This window comes from Limanda limanda, chromosome 16 (assembly GCF_963576545.1).
Source record: "Limanda limanda chromosome 16, fLimLim1.1, whole genome shotgun sequence".
Classification (NCBI taxonomy): domain Eukaryota; kingdom Metazoa; phylum Chordata; class Actinopteri; order Pleuronectiformes; family Pleuronectidae; genus Limanda; species Limanda limanda.
In genome coordinates this window covers 21,846,437-21,867,813 of record NC_083651.1, presented here as the reverse complement: position 1 = coordinate 21,867,813, position 21,377 = coordinate 21,846,437, and the positions used below count along the sequence as shown (strand labels likewise).

The window sequence follows — 21,377 nt, the reverse complement described above, 5'->3', positions numbered from 1 at the left end:
TGAGTCATTTACTGCAACATGTTAACATTGTGAGTCATTAACTACAACATGTTCACATTGTGAGTCATTTACTACAATATGTGCAACAGCACGTTTTACCCTTAGCACCGCCATGGATGTGTTATAATATACTATGTTGAATAATTTATTGTGATCATTATGTGCATTAAAACGTATAAGTTATTTAACTACATCCAATGTAACGGCCTCACAAACTAGCTTAAGCGGAACCACAGTTTAGTCATTCGTTTCTAGACGGAACCTGAAGCTTCCGGTATTCGGTGCTCCCTGTAAACAGGTCCTTCTTTCCGGTTGCCGTCCATGCAGTGAACAGCTGATGTGGAGTCTCTCTCTCTCCTTCTCTCTCTCTCTTTCTCTCTCTGTCAGAAAGTCGTGAAGTGTTTTCCTCGTCCCTTCTCGAGACCGTAGCTCGACATGACGAAAGACGAAGTCCAGGGGTAAGAACCACGTGACACAGCTCACGTCTCACTCCACGCTTTTAAAACAAACCACTGTTAGCACTGTTAGCCGCTAGCTAGCATTGCGTTGACATGCAGCAGATTGCATCATCTGACAGCTTCAGGAAAAGAAATCACTGCGTTTACCCAAGTGAGCACAAACGTCTGAAATACACTCAGTATAACAAATAAACACAACAAGAAAAATGTTGTTCAACCTGCGTCACATTAATCTGCAGGGAAAAAGTTTGCAAGTTTTATGTTTGCAAGTTTTACAAGTCGAAATTGAGTTTCCTGGTGAATTCAGCAGATGCATGATATGAATATGGATGTTTATAATGAGCATGGGGTCTGATTACATGCAGCATTGCAATCTGAATCCTTTACAATCACACAACACTACAATAACAAAATATTCTTCAACACTAAAGCTTATTCACCTGCACTATTACACGTATATAGGTTTGCAATGGGAGTGTGCACATCCCAACTTGTCACTTCATGCTTGTCCACATTCCACGCTCGGCCTCCTGCAGTTTCCCCTCTGGTCATGGATCACTTTTTGAGAACACCAGATGTATAAAACCTGCACGACCTGTTGAGACGAAGGCCCGGGAAGAAGCAACGTGCTTGTCTTGACCTACCCCTATTCTACTTAATCATCAAACAATTAATACCAATTCAGCAAGTTTTAAACTGGACTGAAAGTTGTGGTTTAACACTCAAAACACTTGATGAGCAACAACACATTTTACAAACGTGTTGTCGAGCATTAAAACCACAAATGAATCGTGTCCTCACCATGCCTCTGCTGTGTATCAGCAATATATCAACATCAATTCTGTCATATTGCTATTGATAACATATATATTTCTATAATTATCTTTGTCGTCTTTTCACCTATTTATATATCGCTTTTAATGTAACTGCAATTTATTAAAAGGTATTTTTCTATATTTGTGCCGCAACATTTACTTTCAGTTTTGTTGTGACATATTGTACTTTTGATAAATGTCCCTGTGAGGACTGATAACATTGAGTTTAATCTCCTCTCCCCTGATATGTGTCAATGCTCGGGCCGTAATACACCTGTTGTTGGGCATGTGTCATCATGGCATCTGGTCCCAGAGCTAACTGACTGGGGGCCGTTGCCAACTGGAATAGGTTGATTATGTTTAACTGTACAACATCAAATAACGTCTCAGACAGCGATGGGTTAATTAGCTTTGTACAGTATTTAAGAGTGAGACACAAAGTTTGTTTGTGTATTGATATAACAGCAGACTGTCTGTGTGTGTTTTTTTTAAAACAGTTGCTCCCCACACACAGACTGACTTCTTGCCTGAGGGCCACAAAGTTTGTGGACTCAGTTGAACAGAATCAACTGGCTGTTGGATCGTAAATAACGTAAACGACTCCAATAATCACTAGATTTAAATGATCTACCTCACGTCTCTGCTTCAACGTGGTTCAGCCTCATATCAGTAAAACATGAGCGCTGGGTTATCCTTTTTTATGTTAGTTAATTTGTTAGCTCCATTGATGCAGAAGCTTACTTCACACCGTTTCTCCTCAGAATGGAAATGTCTAATTAAAACTTTTAATATCTTGTTTTAATGATTAAAGATGAACACTTGCTGTTGGGACAGTGGTGTGTAGGAGAGGTATAGAACCTGTTTTTTGTCTGTTGGGACTTGAGTTTCTTGTTTAGACTTTATTGCTATTCATAGTTGCCCTTTGGTGCTTGTTATTTCCTGCCACTAAATAGGAGCAGCACCGATATTGCTCTTTGGCTTCCTTCATGTCGACACACCTGGTCTAAGGAAAAAACCAAGCAGCCCTCACTCATTCTTTCCCCTGCAATCGCAGAACACTTTTGTAGGAGTTAGTGCAAGTCGGATTCTGCAGTGTGCAATTTAAGTTTATTATATCAAGTCTGTGACTCATTGGTTTATTGCTGCTTTATCTTTTTACAGCCTTCACGTCTTTGACATAAAGTAAAGGCGGATCACTTTCCCAGGAAGCAGCTGAATTCTGTAATGTTGCTGAGACCTGAATCAGTTGGACTTGTATTTTATTTTCAGTTTCAAAGGCAGTATTTCTAATTTATTAAACAATTAATGCTTCTAACGCTCAACACAGGCAAAAATGGAAAAACACAAAGAAAACAAATATCTCCCGGCGAAAAAGCGGTGTCATACACGTAGACATTGAAATTGACGAGACATTTTCTGGAGCGTTACACTGCTGTCCTGGGCATTGTAAAGATAAGAGCGTTGTATTGACTTTGTCTACTGTCCTTTTCTCGCAACAGAACAAACTTTACTTTGTAGGCAAATGTCGCTTGCTTATCAGGTCTGACATTGTGTTGTCACTGTGCGGGATCTTAACAAATAAAGACACCTTTACTTTCAGATAAGACTAAATGCTCTCATAATCACATAATCTGCATTCTTCAGACTTTAGAAAAGTGGATTAAAAAAAGTGTAGGTGAGACCACTGTCCTCTCAAAGCATCACTGTTTATTTAGCCAGTCTCACATTCTTTGCTTTTAGCTGCTCTCCATTCACAAAGGCTACAGCTGGTTTGTCGTGTGAGAAAAAAAACAATGGGTTAAAGGTAGCACAGACTTAAAAGCTGGAGGTGACCGTGGCTCAGGATTCATTTTCCCAGGCGGTCAACAACTTCCTCGTGGGGCGCAGAAAAAACGAGGAGGTGGAAGTGGACTTACATGTTTATCTTTTATGTGTCTTCCTGTTTCAGGGCTACGGAGGAGGAGCAGCAAGCTCAGTCAAAGAAAGGCCAGAAGAAACAGCAGAAGGAAGCGGAGAAAGCCGCAAAGAAGGCTGAGAAACAGGCCAAGCTGGTCAGTGTTGTGTTTTTGTTTCCCCCTTTTTTTGGTCTGTTTCCTAACATCCGTTGCCCCCCCCCTCTTACAGCTGGTACGGCGCTGACGTGCCGGCTCGCTGGGTACTGCGGGTCACGGAGGGTAGATCAGCCGGCGGGGGGGCAAGCGAACCCATTGTTTAAGTATTCCTGTCATTTTGGCTTTGTTTAGTTCTACCCAAAACAAAGTGCTATTTTCTTCTACACTAAGCACACAACATGTTGGGCCCCTTGTTAATAAAGCAGTTGCAACCATATTACACCGTAAAGGTCAGACTTACAAATATAGCAGCAAACATGGCCATTTCACTGCGGCGCACGTTAGCATCATGGTTGCTGATAGTTATGAGATTTTTTGAAAGGTTACCGGAACTTACAAAACCATCTTTCTGTGCAATGCCAACTCTCAAAGTCTTCTCATGCTGATACAAGGGCTCTTTCCTTCCCCACATTTCAACTCTATAGCTGTTTCAAATGTGATCTGCAGGTACAGTCAGGAGAAGTGGGTAAAGGACTTTACCCGCAGTTTGCTTTTCACACATGCACAACGCAGCGGGAGGTTCTCTGCAGCAAATCCTCCACATTATTCCGGTGAGAGGTTGAGCAGCCGGCAGCAGCAAATGTTGGCGTCGGCTCTTATTACCTCTCTTGAAATCTTCGTCGATGTCTTCTGTGGGTGCTGTCACCACTTTTTCACCCCTACATGTTTGTTTTGTTTTATTTTTTTCATTTTTGCGTCTTTCGAGCGTGAGAAGCGTCAACCCCTTACTCGCCCGTGGTGAATCCAGACTTCTGCTTTCACATGTGCATCTCTTCCGGAGAAAATACGAAGGATCTTCAGAGTTTGATTCCTAAGAACCACTGTAATTTTTCATATACACGTGTAATTCAACGTGATGACTGAGACCTTCAGACACTTCTTTATCTAGACATGGAAATATTCTGATTAGGTTGTCATAGAAATCACCTTAAGCCAACTAATACATGGAACAAACATGCATTGTGCTGTACGGTTACTGATGTCCTCAGATACACACTTGACAAACAGGCTGAGCTGCTGTGATGATCAGCTTCAATGCTGCTTTTCCTGTCTCGTCCTGTCTCTCACGCTAAACAATCATTTGGATCTGCAGTTGCGTAAAGTTGTCTGTTAATGAGATATTACATCAGCTGCTCTCCTGAAACCTTATATAAACCTTACAAATGTCTTGGATACATTCCTTTGTCAGTGTACTGTTGCCAAATTACACAAAATATACATTCTCAAACTTTGCTGACATAAAACAAATCTGACGCATTTGGGTACGTTCAGACCTTAGCACTGACCATTTGTGTCACTTGGGACAAATTATTAGAAGTGTATGTCAAGTCTAGAATTTATTTTAACCTCAAAGCAAGATTTGAGAAGCATCCCGCCTCAGTTTGATTTATCCAAGACTGATCTGACACCTCATCTGTTTGTCTGTCATGCATCAAGTGGCTTCTCAAGGAGAAAGCATCATGTTTTCCTCTCCTCAAGCCGGATATACCCTTCAGCATGCTTCATGGAAGAAGCAGGTGTTGTCACCGTTTAATACACTTGCTACGTTGTCTATATTAGTGTCGTGGAGTAAGTGTTACCTCGAGGAAAACCTGAAAGCTGAGTTGGAATATTTATTAAGTCAGTGTTAACCGTGTGATTTTGTGTAGTGCTGACACTTGTCACGCTCCGGTGGCGGCCAGTTGCTTCGTGGCTTGAGCGGGTCCATATTCACTTGATAGTAAGATGCAATATCATCCATCATGTGACTGTATCATCATATGAAGGTTGGGTGATTCCAATTCACTCCACCGCCACCAGCCATTTCAGACTGCAATATCAATTTGCATAGAAAATGGAACTGTAACTTTGCCAAGACTCGATCTCATCGCACTGTGGGAGTCATTTGCCGGCGCAGAGATAAAAAATATCTGTCCACTTACGCTCTTTCTATTATAAAGCAATAGCTCCTGCTGCCATTGCTCATTGTGTGTGATGTGTTGGAGTAATGCGTAGAAGAGCCGGGTATTCCAGGGATACAAGTCTGTGCTCCCGGACCGAGCGATGATTTATTAATTTTATTCAAATCCTTGATAGCGAAGGATGAAAACACAATTTACATGACTGTTGCAGCAAAACGTTTTAAGTTGCTCCATTTGAAGTTGAGTGTTTTTCAACATTTTGATGATGTTTTGAATTTAATAGTCTTCTTGTTGTTATTTGCCCTTTTAAACCCCTGTCAACACTTTGTGTTTCAGGCTGCCGAGCAACAAACCACAGAGGAAGATGTAAGTATCCCGTATAGATCACAGCACTCAGACCCTGAGACCAGTTGTCTGTCTGTCTACCTCTGTGTTCACACCTTCGCTACAGTTTGAATACAGCTACCAGCAGGTTGAACTCTGTTTTTCTGTTGTCTGTCCTACAAAGATCAAGATAAGGCTTGTGGTCTGTTCTGTCTGTGTGTTATCTCGCATGTAGTAGACGGACTGACGCACAGAAGATCAAGTGGTAGAACTGCTTTTGAGAAATTGGACTGTTATTTAGCTCTTTGATGAAATTCCTGATCTCGACTGCTAACGTCATACTTGTGTTTTTCAGGACTTTGCCAAGGACCAATATGGTGTGCCGGCTATGGTTCAGTCCCAACAAAAACTGGGTGAGTATTTAAGCCACGGCTGTCAATGTAATGTAATGTAATGAGCATATACCCATTTATCTATGATGTGTTAATATTTGGTGTTTTAAGAGTTTAAACAATTTCATGCTGCTCCTGTGTTGGTACATTTCTTCCTTTTAGATATTCCATTGTGTCTCTTTGTCTGCATAATATCAGCACAGCGACAGAAAGATGTGCATTCCAGAAGAATTTATTTATTCACACCCACATAGTGTGAAAAAAAACGATTCACTGAATACAGTACATGCAGTAAACAGAGGGACTCCTTTGGTTGGAATAAATGTCTTGTTTTATTATTATTTCAAGGTTTCAGAGTTTAGTTTGTTTTGCACTTTACTCAGTTTTCTGTCAATCATTTGACACCAGCAGTGGAAATCTACCCAAGAATATAATCTCTTGAAAACTTATTGTTTTTCCTTTTCTTTCTTAAGAGTTTCTCTCTCTTGCTGATTTTACGATGTAACTGACAATGTCTTTTTTTAACATTTGAACACATTGATGCTTAAGAGACAACTGGTACAAATGTGAACTCAGCTTGAGTAACCAAATAGGTTCAAGATCTCGTTAGTCTCTTATGACCTTTACCTTCAACTTGTGCAAGACAATGCGAGTCAGTGTATTGCACCCGAGCCTCCGCTCAAGAAGTGAGGAAATGACAATATAATGATGAAATAGAGAACGCGTGCGTCCCTCAAATTTCATGTTTTGATTACATCCTGAATAACACTCGCCTGCCTGTCAAGCGTTAGCGATGTAACACGATTACAGCTGATGCACATCACTAAAAAATGCTTTTAGACCCCTTCTCCCGATAATTGCAGTAACTAATAGCGTGTGTGATAACTCCCGGATGAAGGAGGCAGCAGGCGGAGCTGTCACGGTCGTCAGTCTGTCTGTCTGGATGCTCTTTCAGCTCCAGTGGCAGCAAACAAAGTGGGTCCTCCCTCACCTGCATGCCAAGCTGCGCCATAGGGACGGGGTGGAGTTGTGTGGGATTGAGGGTGAGGGCTTTAGTATGGGTTGACGCAGAGTTCCCAGCCAAGAGGGCGGCTCTGTTTTCTTTAGTGCAGCCTCGGCGTCTGCCTCCCCTGCTCGGCGATAATAAGGAGAAAGCATGCGTCTGAGTGACACAGGTGAAACTGGAGTCAATTTATCATGAAGCCCACAAAGAATAGGTGCGTTAGACAGCTTTCAGCAGGCCTCCTAGTGTGTCTTATTTATTAGGCACGTCTGTAATTTGAGCGTTTTATTGTGCATACGTCTACACACGCACATGCATGCTGCCTCACATGTCTTTCTGCCTTTGGGGGTGTGTAGGGGGGAAACGGGAGGGTGTTGAGACTCTTTATACAGAGGTGGGGGAGGCAGGAAAGCTCCTTTTTGAAGTAATAAAATGTCCATGTGTGCGTTTGTGTGTGAGCCAGACAGGGCCTTGGTACGAATCCAGGACCTGACTCCTGAGAGAGCCGACCAGCTGATCTGGCTGCGTGCCCGAGTCCACACCAGCAGAGCCAAAGGTGAGATCATCGCCCGTCTTGGTTTCCCATCTTTATGTTTAGCACAACTTTCTTTTGTGAGGAGAAAACACAGCCAGAGCTGGACGACCCACGTGCAAATCCTCTGTGTTCTCTACTGATATGTGTAAGACTTCTTCAAACCAGGTTTCCACATCACTCACTTCTCTAAATTGCTCTATGTGTTGTTAGATTTCCCTAGACAACTGAGATCCCTCTCTTTAGGGTGATCAATGTCAATGTTCAGAAACTAAACAAAGGAAATGTCAGATTTTACAGTGTGGAGTGATTTATTGGTCTGTCTGCCTGGCCGCAAAATTATGCAAAAACTACTGAAATGATTTCCATGGAATTAGGTAGATGAATGAGTTATGTGCCAGGAAAAACCCCAGCATGATTCTTCGAATTTTACAGTAACACAGAAATATGCACAAAACAACTGAACACAATTGTTTATGCGATACAGAGTTTTATTCCCCCTTGTTTCCATGTTAAGCAGAGTTTGACGACCTGAGGGTGTTTTTGATATCATTTCATCCGACTGGCTTGCCAACTGAAAGAACAGATATCTCTTTTAGCCACTGGCAGGCATGTAGCTGCTCTGCTTGAGCACAGTGAACCCACCGAGTCTGCCAGGTTACTGCATCTCTGTATGAAACATCAAGCCTTTTTACTGCCCTGCTAATAAATCTGTCGTTACAAATAAAGTCAGGTCTCCATGATGATCTCCTTTGCCGTAGCTTTTCAAGATAACTTCCACAGTTCAGAGTCACTTCCCCTCCGCTCATGTCTTCATTCTCCGTGCCTGCTGTAAGGATGTACGTGTGAGCAGAATAACATCCTGATTCGGTCAGGGATAAGGTGCATCTGTTGGTGGGATTCTAGCATCACTGTTCTACCCACCACCCAACCCCCCCCCTTTCTCACAGGCAACAAACATCAAAGTACCTGGGTGGTCTGACTGTCTTCGGCCCTGAGTTTTTGTTGGCTAAGTTGTTTACACTGATTCTAGGTGTGTGTGTTTGTTAGGAAGGTATCAATCAGCCTTTCGCCACACAGTGCTCTTCAAAGACAAGACTGTTCACAAATGTTTGACACTTTACCTGGAGATTACAAGAAACCTTCCAGCTGAGGGATACCCTCTTCATTCCCAGTAACACGTAGCCCCTTTGGACTGCACACACTGACGTTACTGGCAGAGTTAGCACCAGAGTTTTTATTGTGACAAGCCTGTTAGGCTTGAAAGAGTTCCTACCACGCTGGCACTATATGTTGTTGTTGTTTTGTTTTCAGGGAAGCAATGCTTTTTGGTCCTGCGTCAACAGCAGTTCAACGTGCAGGCACTCGTTGCCGTGGGAGATCGTGCCAGCAAGCAGATGGTCAAGTTCGCCGCAAAGTGAGTACAGAGCCTGCTCTTCCTGTCAGAGAGGGCAAAGAACAATGGTGGGAAAATCCTGGGGCCTAATCGCCCCCGTTGATCCATTTTCACACATTCTGAGCGAGGTGAACGGTGTGGAAATCAATCATTTTTCACTTGACAACAAAAGCTGGCTGTTAACAGGGCGGGATACAGCAGCGTTTTAATGGAGCAGTTCCTGTTGAGATGGCAGATACAGCAGCTCGGATCAGAGGAGGAAGAAATACTTAAGAGCCAAGCTCCATTAGTCGTGTTCAGCTCTGGAACTCCAGCCACATTACTGGTAGTCTATGAATTTGCACAACTATCAGCAGAAGTGCACTTTATTAAACGATTAAAGGTTAAAAGGGGTGTGGCTGATAATAATGCTGATTTATGCTGAAGTTCATGGGGGGGGCTCGCTTTTGAAACAAGTAAAAATAGGACTTTCACAATTAAATTCAGGTAATTTACTAAAACAAGGTGCTTTAGTAAATTACTGTTTTCCCGTACTCCTGTTGTCTGATGAATTTCCTCATATGCGGGAGCAGTTGTGACATTTGATAATACAGCGACTTAAAGCTGTTTAAACCAGCCCAGTGTTTTGGCAGCAGCTGTTAAAGTCTTCCAGCATCACGAAAAGCTGCCAACGAGGCTGAAGACAGAAGAGAAGTGTCTGCTGTTTCAGCCTCCCAGAGAAACCGACAAGAGTTGAAAGGGAACCGGCTTCATTAGAGCTGTTATTTAAAGAGCACGTCACTGATACAGAATGCAGTGTCAAACATCAATGGAGACGTTTCAGGCCCCGATCATTGTTCCCGACATGTGACCTCATACCCAGCGCGGAGAGCATGACTCTGTGTGTCGACCAGAGGACGATCGTTCTCCCTCGGATCATTCGGGACAGAGCTGCGGTGAAAATAAATAAACAATAAACAGCAGCACAAACATTTCTTTAGTTCCTGTAATACTTTGAGTAAATATAGTGCAGACAGACAGGGCAGATTTAATGTGGTGAATAATGAATGATGGAGTTTATGTAGACACCAGCCTGAGTCATATGTAAACAAGTGGGAGCAGCTAAATGTTTGATGAATTCCAAATGTGCATAAATTACCATTTTACTTATATTCATTATACCCGTGTTTGGTAAATCAGACCCTCGGAGCCTCTCGGTGGGTTGTGGACATTCACAAGAAGCTCAACTCGAACACAAGTGCACAAGTTTGTAATGAGGGCGAGGTCACTGCTGCTCACACCTGCGCCTCGACCTCTGCTGCCCGACCACACTGACCCCCACTCTGCTAGTGTCACGGGGCCCTGACCAGGTCGTAGTTCCTCTCAGTTGCTCAGCCGGCTTCTACATTCAGCTTTATTTTCTGCTCCCCTATAGCGAGAGGCAAGCAGGAAAAGGACGTGATCTCAAAGTGAGTGACGTGGTGGAAAAGTTAACTGTCACACAGGAGATTGTTTTTTCTTCTTTTGTGTGTGTGTGAATCAGTTATGTTTCAATAGGTTTTTGTAACAGATGATTTCTTTTATGAGCGGTAGTTCCTTAATCTGGTTTTGCAATACTGTGGTTGGACGGTTAAATTATTGTGCCACACATAATCACCTGACAACAGAGCGAGTGAAAGTGATGACACGTTTTTTAACGACACCACAGGCTTGTATCAAGTCAAACATGGTATAGTTACCAAGAGGCTGTCTGATGGTCACTGTTAGGATCAACATGTTATGTGTTTTTTTTTATCGAAACATTAAAGAACAGGTGGTTTTCATGAGCTCCTGTGGCTTTCTGCCCCCCCGTCTTGTTCCACACACTTGGTGCGATGATTGATAAGCGGAGTAAGACCCTGGATTACAAGTAAATCCTCTCATAATCATGTCAAGGGCACTGATGACATAGCTGAGGAAGTCTAATTTTACATATTGTATATCCAGGACATCCTCCGCTCACTCGCACAATTTAATTAAGTGATCTTTAGACTCGGCAGCCGACTCAAGCACCTCAGGCGTGTTGGGTGTAGAGCACAAGAGAACTGTGACTGATGTGGCCTCTGAAACTGGATTGACGACATCATGTGTAGTTTTTGTGCTTCGTAGGTTCAGTTCCATTTTGAATGGCTTAACAAGTCAGGGCTTTTTGATGAATTGTTGATTGAAATGATACATGTTTGAGTATGTGTGTGATCTTCACTGGCAGTGAGAGCAACAGATCTACCACTGCGTTCAAAGAGTCTAAAATCTTGTCCAGTCAGTTTTACTTTCCTCTTTCATGGTATCCATGGCGTCTTAAAAGTTCTAAAAATATGATAATCTGAATTTTAGGCCTTAAAAATGCTTAAATAAGTGAAAGTATTATACAGAAGGTCCAGTGTTGGACAGGCTGTTCATGTAATGCTACTTCTGTCACACTTTTTTCCTAAAGAGAAATGTAATAGGTCATGCATAGTTTGTAATGGATGTGTGGTTTGTAGTTCTTTCTCAGTGGTATTAGCTAACGGTTATAAAACCTCTAACAAGACCAATGTGGAACTGATAACCGATCAGATCAGTCTACAAACATTCCAGTCAGAACTTGGTTCCGGCTTCTGGCTCTGCATACCGACTGTCTCTGCCTGTAATTTGAGATAACGTGGCATTTCCAGATTTATTCCCAACCAGGCTATTTCACTTTATCTTCAATTATGGAAGTTTAATTCAGGGACTGTTTTTTCAAACCTGTCAGGTCAAATTCATTCATTCAATGTGGTGTAATGAAGGTCTTAAATTGAATTTGTCATAGTGACACATCAGCATCTGAAGGGTTGTGGGGACGAATGTAATTTTGTTACAATGATAAAATGTTTATAAATTAGTGTCTGGTATATCTCTAACATATCCTCATAGTGCAGGTTTAGTGTAGTGATCCTAATCTTGAAGTTATAGTAAAGCTACAGCATCTCCAGTAGGGCTGCCACTAACGACTATTTTTCTATCGATTAATCGGGCGACTATTTTATCGATTAGTCGATTAATCTAAACGACTAATTTTCCTCCAAAAAAATCAAATTGACCATTTCATTTCAGTTAATTTTATTTTGACAACAACAAACTGTATGTCATCGTATAATGCAGCACAAAACAAAATGTAAACAAAGGCTCAAATATTAAAGTGCAAAACTGTAGGTTTAAACTAGCAACTCCAACGTGATAAAAATAAATAAAAAAGAGGGCTTATAAGTTAAGTCAGCAGTGCAACTCAAAAAGATATCAAAGTTTCTATTTAACCTTTTATCAAAATAAAAAAGTTATGTTTGCATATTAAACAAAGTGCAACAAGTTTAAAGTATAAGAAACAATGGTGTCCAGCTCAAAATCAAACTCAAACGTTAGTTAGACATGCGTGTTGTAATGTAAGAATGTCAGCATGTCCACATGTTCTGGACTCAGTCTAGCGGCCCCCCCTCCCCCCACGCGGGCGCCGTAGCTGAGGTGACGCGAGAAGGACCCGACTCGCGTCCAGGGCCGCCGTCCGCACCTGCGACGGACACCGCCCCGCGGTCCAAGAGAAAGGAAGCCCCCGCACCAGCGACGCCGTGAAGCGCCGTGGACGAGGACCCCCCCCCCCAAAAAAAACAACTTGAGGCGGGCCGCACACCGAGCCTCCGGCTGCGTGGAGGGGAGGGGGGCGCCGGGGCGACTGCTGCCCCAGCCGCGGCATGCGTAGTCTATCGCTGGGTTAATCAGTCCGTTTCCCTCGGTGTGCGCTGGATGTGTTGTCACTGGGCCCTGCAGCGGAGGTTATTAATGCAGGGATTTATTTATCTAACTGATCTCCGACTAGAGGGGAAGGACTTCGCCGGCAGCTGTCGTGGGGCTGAAGGGACAGCAGTTCCCCAACGCTCAGTCCCTCATTACTGCTTTTTAATGAGGAGGAGTGAAGGATTTCAGCAGGTTGCCCATCTGGCCTTGCGCTCCATGATGATCAGTGTTGTCCCGGGCATCTCTAATCTGAGTAGCAGCGAGGAAGCTGCGTGGGAAGATGGTGCCTTGTTTTGAAAATGCATCTCAGCAAAATTGTGAAAAGGTTCCCCTAAAATACACTGTAGTTTACTTTTGATAGGGGAATTTGTACCCGTCCTCTCAATATCCAACTGTTATTGTTGTAGTGCTGGGTACTTCCCACAAGCTCTCACTATGATTCAGGTTACAAGCCCATTGCTCCAAGCTGACACACACTTGTCTCTTAGCTGGACAACCCTTCTCATATTCAACTGCTTATATGGATTTACCACTTCTCCTTTGTAACGAATATACAGTTGTGAAAGGGAAATCAAGTAACTTACAGTTGTTACTTAGCTGTTGATGTTTCAATAGTGCACATCCTAGAGTCAGTCCCTTTTTATTTTATCTTATTTAGTGTTTCCCATAATTATCTAGATTGTGGTGGGCCACCATATTCGAATTTGTCCTGCAACAGTTTCCCAGTACATTTTTTACACTACTCATAACATAGGAGATCTCTAACTTGGTGCGTGCTCATGCTGTCATGCTACCGTGGGCTACCACTTGCTCCCACTATGGTCCATAACATTTTCACCATCACTGTGTAGACAGTCCGACCTCAAAGTTCCAGCTGCAGTTGTTTCTCTTACTCATGAACTTCTCTTTCACTCTTCAGTCAGTGAACTGCCTCACTCAGAATCTGCTGCACGTGAGAATGACCTTCATGCGCCTGCACGTGCTTCCCCATGACCGCCATAGATCTAATTTATTCTGTGGGAGATGCTGTAATTTGTTGAAATTCTATTCACCTCCTGATCACCATCAATAATTCAATTTTTCAGAGGAAAAAAACATAAACACGATCAATCATTTAATCTCTGCCGAATTAAATTATTGGTTTGCAGACCTGTCTGTCACAAACCAACCTGATTGCCGGATCACTCCAGGCATGTGCTCTTCTTGAGTCTTTAGCTGGAAAGACATACACCACTGAAGCAGAGACAATAGCCTGAAGATGGCGAGCGAGCGATGGAAAAGTCTTAGCGCGGTTGTCAGACAGACCGCGTTTGTCTGTTTAATGGGCCTAACTTTGAAGGTGGGGAGTGGGTGGGATGTATTGGGTGCGTATTTTTAAACTGTAACATTCTCTTGCTACCTTTTCCATGATTACCAACCCAAGCTTTAATAGACATTTGGGTCCGTTTTTAGTCCTCAGAATCAGGAGTAGTGTGTAAAACTGATTTAATTGTGTATTTTAGTTCTCCCAATGTGACTCATTCCACAACAGTCAAATTTGTCTACAGTATGATGTGTGGAAACTTTAAAACATTTCCCTCCCCGATGCAGCCTGTTGGTTTGAACCTAATGAAAGTAGATGCACGCGTGTTGAGCAGAGAAAGTGTAGGAGGTGGGCGTGAGGTGCCGTTTTTGTTCTGAAAGCTATATGCTATTGTGGGATCTAAGTCCACTTTCCCCCCCGTGTTTGCAAATGTCAACGCAGCCTTTGTTCTCTTAGGATGTGCAGTCAGCTGAATCAAAAACAAAACCCACCACCTAACTCAGAATCACTCGCCCCACACTGTCCCGCACTGCACACCACGAAAAACTGAAAATGCATGTCGACGAGCGTCAAGAGTGTAAGTGAAATATTGTTCTCACACAGTTGGCCTCCCACACACCAGTTTGTTTTCTAAGTGATGTCGGTTGTTTACCCTCCACCCTTCCAACTGTCTCCACCAGCATCACCAAGGAAAGTATCGTAGACGTGGAGGCGTCGGTGAGGAAAGTTGAACAGAAGATCGAGAGCTGTTCCCAGCAGGACGTGGAGCTGCACGTCGAGCGGGTGGGCAGAGTTTTCACTGCAGTCAACAGTGCACGTGAACACAGAGCAGATGATACAGTCTCTCTTTTTGTGCTCTACGTCTAAATATTAATACACAATCGCACATCTAGCCTCTTCAGAATCATTCAAGCAGAATAATGCTTCTCTATTCACACAGGGACAACACAGATTCATACACTCAGCATTTAACTCCTCAGTTCCTCCCTCAGCTCAGGGAATGATCTTTATTTACTCCAAACCTTAAAACAGGTTCGATTTTGTAATCCGTACAAACACTATACTAGCTACAATTTATGTAGTCAACAACTGTCGCACACTGTCCATATTAAGAAAAAAACTAAACATGAAAGTGAGATTTGTTGCCTGGCTCCGTGGCCTGCACCTGATTCTACCCACCAACTGAACATGACAAATCCAGTGGTTTTCACACGCACTTGAACTCTTCACACATAGCTGAAGTTTGAACACGCTCAATCTCTTTCACTTTGACACATTTAAGTCGGTGTGGAGCCCGGGTGCTTTCCATTACCACAAACATATACTGGAAACATAGGTGCACTGTTACCCTGTGAATTCTAATGCTCTCGGTTTCTTTCTCCCTCCCAGATTTTTGTCGTCAGCCAGGCGGAGCCCCGCCTCCCCCTGCAGTTGGACGACGCCGTCAGGCCAGATGGAGAGGGGGAAGAGGTGAGGAGGGGTGTAGGGAAGGGTGCAGGGGAGGCATGGAGGGCCTGTGTCACCAAAGATCCTCACTGATGGAGACACTCTGGTGCCATATCTTCTCTCCCTTTGAGTATTGTATTTGCTCAAAGCCAAGGCTGATTCATCTTTCCCATTCTGCGAATATGAAATGTTGATTTGACCCAATCTGAGTTTACAGATTCTTATTATGACTCTGTGTGCGTGTGTAAGTGTATCTGCGTGTCAGTTCTAGAGAGAGGGGGAGGAGAGACTAAATAAATGAATGTATATCATTCTATAATATATAATGAATGCCAGATCCTAAGTTAAGTATTTATAGAGTTGAATTAATTCTCCAGGAGGCAGAGTTATATTAGTAAAATGAAATCGCCCGAGAAATCGTCCCAAAAACATCTGGCTATGGACATAGCCAAACACAGACAGACGATTTTCTTCCAATCACCTAGCCGTAGACTGAAACACATTGAGGCTCCATGTGTGGTGCATTAATGAAGTGAAACATTTTACTTTTGTCAGGTGAAAGAATGAGCTTGTAATGTCCATAAGACAGCTCAGTCTGAGCTGAGGGAAGAAAGAGAGCTGTACAACAGCTGTAGACCCTGCTCCAGACTCTGCTTTCATTTAAACAATTTTGACATCAACTTCTCAGTGTGGGAAAGAGGAACTGACTGTCTGTGTTCGTCAGAGTTCAAGTTCGGTCGGACCAGACAATGGAAACCGCATAATTAACCATTGAGCCGCAATTCATATGAGCACATTATAGAAAGCAAGTTTTCAGTGTTGCCTTGCTTTATGATTTATTTAGTCTTTGAGCTTGTTGTCAGCAAGGAGAATAGAGATCTGTGTTTTTGGGCAGAGTTCAGGATTATCTCAAAAAACCTGCTTAAATAAAACAAGATGAAAAGCAGAGTAGCTCCCACTGATTAACATAACAGTCAGGGAGTAAGATCACCTCGATTGACTCACCTCTGTTCGTGCGAAATGTGATTTCATCACACAGTGTTGCTAAGAGCCGGCAGCCATGGTTTAGGAAGCTCTCTGAATTACAATTATGCAGAGTTGTGCATCGATACTGAATCATTTGAGATTATGCATTATATAAAGAGCTATTATTTCCCTACCTACAGTTCAGGACGTCATTAGTTGTTATTAAACTAACTCTGAAGCTGCCGTCTTGTGGTGTCAGTCACTGGCTTAACAGTAGGTGTGTTCAATAAACGACGGTTACAGATTCAATTTAAAAGATTATTTATTTTTTCAGTTTTTCAGTGTTCAGTCTCGTAGCTGTTTTAACTAAAAGATAAAAAGGATGTTTTAGCCAAAAACTTTATAAACTTAAAAATAGGAATCCAGCAGCACAAATATCGGCTGTTATAATTTCTCAATTGAGCTGAAACTGCACATGTCATGTCATGTCATGACGTCATGCAGAAAAACTTTTAACTTTTAGCATTTAGACTGCGATCATACAGAAGAAAAGTACAGAATGAAGCTGGAGCCAAGAACAACTCCAGAGTCATTTGACCTTTGATGCTAGAACAGGGACTATTCCTATAGGATTTCCACTGAAGGGAAGTGCATACGCAAATGCTTAGTAGAGCAGCCACTAGGAGGGCTCTCTCTCTGAACTGCCTTTCGATTGGTCCTAGTCACCTGTCAAGGTCCAGACTTCCCCATGGCTGGAAACTGAACCTAGTGGAAGTGCTTGAATCTACTTTTCTCTCAGATCACACAGATCTCAGATTTACACAATGCCAACGGTTATTTATTATAGAGTTACTGCTCAATAAGGCCAAAATATGTTGCCCACAACCGGTTCATTAAACATATCTCGCTGCAGCCTCTCATGTTGCTACTTCAGAACTGGTAGAAATGCTGTGTTAATCTCAACAGGTAGGCGGATAGTTTAGTTTAATTGGATAGATTAAAATTCCTCTTGCTGCAGCACTTTCTCAGGTTAAGAGCTGAAGTTTCAGCAAGTTGTCTGAACTTTTTGCCATCCCTCTAAATTATGAGCAGCGAAGCTTTAAAAATGCTGCTGTCATTATCTGTCATGCTCATCTGTCATCTGTCATGAAAGGTGAAGTTGTTGAGCTGCAATAATCACACTTATTCAAAAAAGTGAACTGACGATCGCCTGTCTGTCAAACCGCCGCTATTTGATGCAAACAGTTATATTAACAGACAGTTTTGAATGCCACCTTCTAACAGCTGTAGTTGTTAATTATGAAACGTTTGTGTATATATTATAATGAGAAAATCTATATTTAGGGTGCACCATATGAGAGAAAGCTCATGTTTATCCAGTTAGACAATCCCAGGTGTTTTCTTTGGGGATTCGATGTATCTCACACTTGTTGCAGCACCTGTCTTCCCAAGAGACACAGGCCTTAACAGCCCCGTCTGTCTCTCTGTCTGTCTCTCTGTCTGTCTGTGGTTTATTTACTCTGCACTGGGCGGCTCGGAACAGGATGTGAAGCTTTTAGCTCAAATCCAGTGGGTCCTATGAGGAAGCCTGACATCCATGACCCTGGAAGCAGTGGTTCCTCCTGTGATGAAACATTTACTCTTTCATTTGTGTTCTCTCCTTTTCTCTATTATTGCTTCATTGCCTCTCGCTGCAGATGTCTTTTGTTGTAGTTGACCTCGTACAATTTGTTGCATGTAACAAAGCAACTGTAATATCTTCTAACTTGCATGTGTTAGAGCTGTATAATCATGGAGTTTGTTTAACACCTGGTGTTTTTTAGTTTTGCTTGTATTCAACGTAAACCTGTGTTTTCTTTGTGTGAGGGTAGAGGGTACATCAGTGGCCATGACACTCATGTGAACATAGACTTAACAGTGGCTGAACCTTTCATAGTTGGAGGACGTTTGTTGATGGGATGATGTTTGTGTTTCCCCCTCAGGAAGGTAGAGCCACTGTGAACCAGGACACCAAGCTGGACAACAGAGTGATTGATCTCAGGGTAAGTTGTTCCCGGAACTGAGATGAGAAAAAACCCTGACATTGTGACAAAGCCTGCAGAGTATTTGTCTTGATATATCTAATCTCAGAGGTGGCATGTTCACATTAGAGGCTTGTGAAGTCGTCTGGTGAGATGGAAAAAGAGCTGTTCGTTCAGATATTTGAAGCCACCCCTTGTCAAGTTCAAGTTTTCAGGGCTGTTATTCTCCATTTCCAAAATCTTTTATTTTAGAAACACTTCCGTTTTGCTTTGCAGTTACAAAACAAACCTGTGTTTGACATTAAAAGCTCAGCAAACAACCGTATGAACTACTGTAAACACATTGAATGCAAAGCAAACCTCAGCGCCTCTAAAGTGGAAAGAGGGTCTGTGATTTAATGGGCAGGTGCTTTCACACTTGTGCAGTATGGGCGATGTGCAAAGACACCAAGCCACAAAGTGTCTCATTGTTTTGATCTGTGCCTCCCACGTGGATGATGCTACAGGCAGGAAGGCGCAGACACCAGGGCACAGAGCCACGTAGCCCACAAGCCTCGCAGCAACACCTGTTTCTCTAACACTGCACTTTGAGCTCGCGGACTCGCGGCCTGTCATCAGTTTTACACGCGGAGCCCAGTGAAGCTGTAAAGTGGTTCCCACACTTGCAAGGGGAGACTCCTAAAGGGAACCATAAAAACAATCCAATAATAATTTAGTTCCTATGGAGCTGCCCTTTATAACTTGACCATGTTTAAACAAGGCTCTTCACACTAAAACACTGTGCTCACAGCTTTACTCCTGCTCACGGACCCACAGTCACGGTGTTGGACATCCTAGTATTCGCTGGTGTTGAGAAGCATGGTAGACATGTAAGGAAATACTCTCCAAGTGTATATGAGAATCAGTCTAAGCTTTAGTTTAATTACCATGGGTTAAAAACCATTCATTTTTAGTATTCATTTATCGGCTGTTTATTTTATTGATTAGTTATTCACTTGTTTGGTTTATAAAACACTGTCGCAACAAATAGAAAGCTTTGAAAAGTATTAAATTATCTAAAATTCAGATTGGATGGGACTTTATGACAGTTAAAATTGCTCTTATTACTCTGCCACAACGACGAAAACGAAGAATTATTACTCCCACTTTGCGCTGTGTCGTTTGTCTGTCTCTGGGGAACTTTATTTATTAGTCCAATGCCTCTCTAGCCAGCGTGCTTCCTAGTTTATGAACGTGGGTAAATGCACATTTATTGATAAGTGGTGGTTAAAGGCAGTTTGTGTTTCAATAATAAGATTGGTCTTAAATTTAATTTGAAGTGATTTCAAAAAGCTCTTAAAAAAGCCCTTACATTTAACTTGTTTACCACTGTAGACGCACCGAAAAAGGAACATTTAATTGTGTTCTCTGAAACCTGCCTGTGGTGGAGCGTCACCGCAGAATGGGTTCGAGCATCTCTGCCACTGAGAGGTGCCTCCGGTTCAGGGAACCATCAGAAGATCTGTCAGTTTCTAGTAACTAACCACCAGCCACCCTCTTACCTGCTCACTGCAGACGTGCTGTAAACAGGAAGCGCTTTCTAATCTTCCAACGTGGTCCTGCACATGCTGGTTTTAGGTCAATTACCCCCCCACATTTGAAAAGGGGCACAGCCACATGTGTAATACAAGATACAAATGAGTCATAGGAGTTTTGGGGGTTGAATGAATTATTAGGTTCACTGCTCTTTAAAGGCTTTGATCACAGGGTTTTGAAGCAGGAAAGTTTTGTTTTTCTTCACATCTTCTTTTTGCAGACTGAATTACTGAAGTATTCAGATTGGAAATGTAAAAAAAAGTTTCGTCAGACGGCCCTAAGGCATTGTCTGCAGATTAATGAGCTTTGCCAGTATGAAGACATTATCACCTTTCATTGCTGCCAACTGCTAGTCAGACAAGGCTGATTCAGGACTGGACAGGAGCCCGAGATGTGTGGAAACAGAGAGAAATGAAACCTCTTAATTAGACCTGGGTGTCCTGTATTGGCAGAGGCCTGTCTTCATGAAAATGTATAATAACTGGAGTTGAAAGCCAGTAAAGCTCGCTCCTTGAAATCTTGTGGTCATTTGAGATGAATCAGTGGATTCTAGGGAGTGTTCTCTTACGTTTTCACATCGTGTGTCGCCTAACTATTGTAGCTTCGGGGGATTTTCGGGCTTAGGTTTTTACATTTATCAGCTGGTTTGCAGTTTGATCCCCTCCTTGATTCCAGAAATAACGAATCATTTGTTAAAAATACAAAGTTATAACATAGAAAAATAATAAAAACTCAGTCAAGAATAAATATAATAATAAATAAACTAAAGGTGTGACAGAAATGTAAGAACACAATAATATAGAATTGTCTAAAATATTCTTATTGGTTTATTGAAGGATGGCAACAAACGTCAAGGTGGGTTACTATTATCTACTGTGTTGGTGATACGCTCCTGGAGGTACTGCAACATTCAAAAATTGGGTTTATGGGATAAAATCTTGAAATGTGGTACGATGACTTTTTAAGCTTGGATTCCAAGGAAGCTACTGACCCAGCCGGCCGTATTTCCTCAGGCAGGGTATTCCAGAGCGAGGGAGCTCTTATTTCAAAGGCTCTGTTTCCTTTAGTCTTCACCCGAAAACCTGCAACAGTTAATAGTTAAACATTTCTCGGGACTCGTGCAGGGGTTTGGATTAACGTCATTGTTTTGTGAAATGATTGTGTAGAAATGATACTTGTGACTCATGCTAACCATGTCTGTGTGTTTTTTGTTTGTAGACAACCACCAGCCAGGCCATCTTCCGGCTGCAGGCGAGAGTGTGCCAGCTCTTCAGAGACACCCTCACCGATAAGGGCTTTGTTGAGATCCAGACCCCTAAGATCATATCAGGTACAAAGACATGATCCTGCCTCGTGGGAAAAAGAG

At 42.5% G+C, this 21,377-nt stretch overlaps 1 protein-coding gene across 1 annotated transcript in view; it reads left to right on the top strand.

The window, feature by feature from the left end:
- Positions 1-304: 304 nt before the first annotated feature.
- Positions 305-21,377, top strand: part of dars1 (aspartyl-tRNA synthetase 1) — a 29,228-nt gene continuing 8,155 nt past the window's right edge. The window contains exons 1-10 of the mRNA XM_061088406.1: positions 305-458; positions 3,222-3,324; positions 5,622-5,651; positions 5,965-6,022; positions 7,468-7,560; positions 8,851-8,953; positions 14,684-14,786; positions 15,393-15,473; positions 18,398-18,457; positions 21,230-21,341. Of these exons, the coding sequence (XP_060944389.1) occupies positions 436-458; positions 3,222-3,324; positions 5,622-5,651; positions 5,965-6,022; positions 7,468-7,560; positions 8,851-8,953; positions 14,684-14,786; positions 15,393-15,473; positions 18,398-18,457; positions 21,230-21,341 (766 nt within the window). The 5' untranslated portion in view covers positions 305-435. The remainder of the gene's footprint in view (positions 459-3,221; positions 3,325-5,621; positions 5,652-5,964; positions 6,023-7,467; positions 7,561-8,850; positions 8,954-14,683; positions 14,787-15,392; positions 15,474-18,397; positions 18,458-21,229; positions 21,342-21,377) is intronic.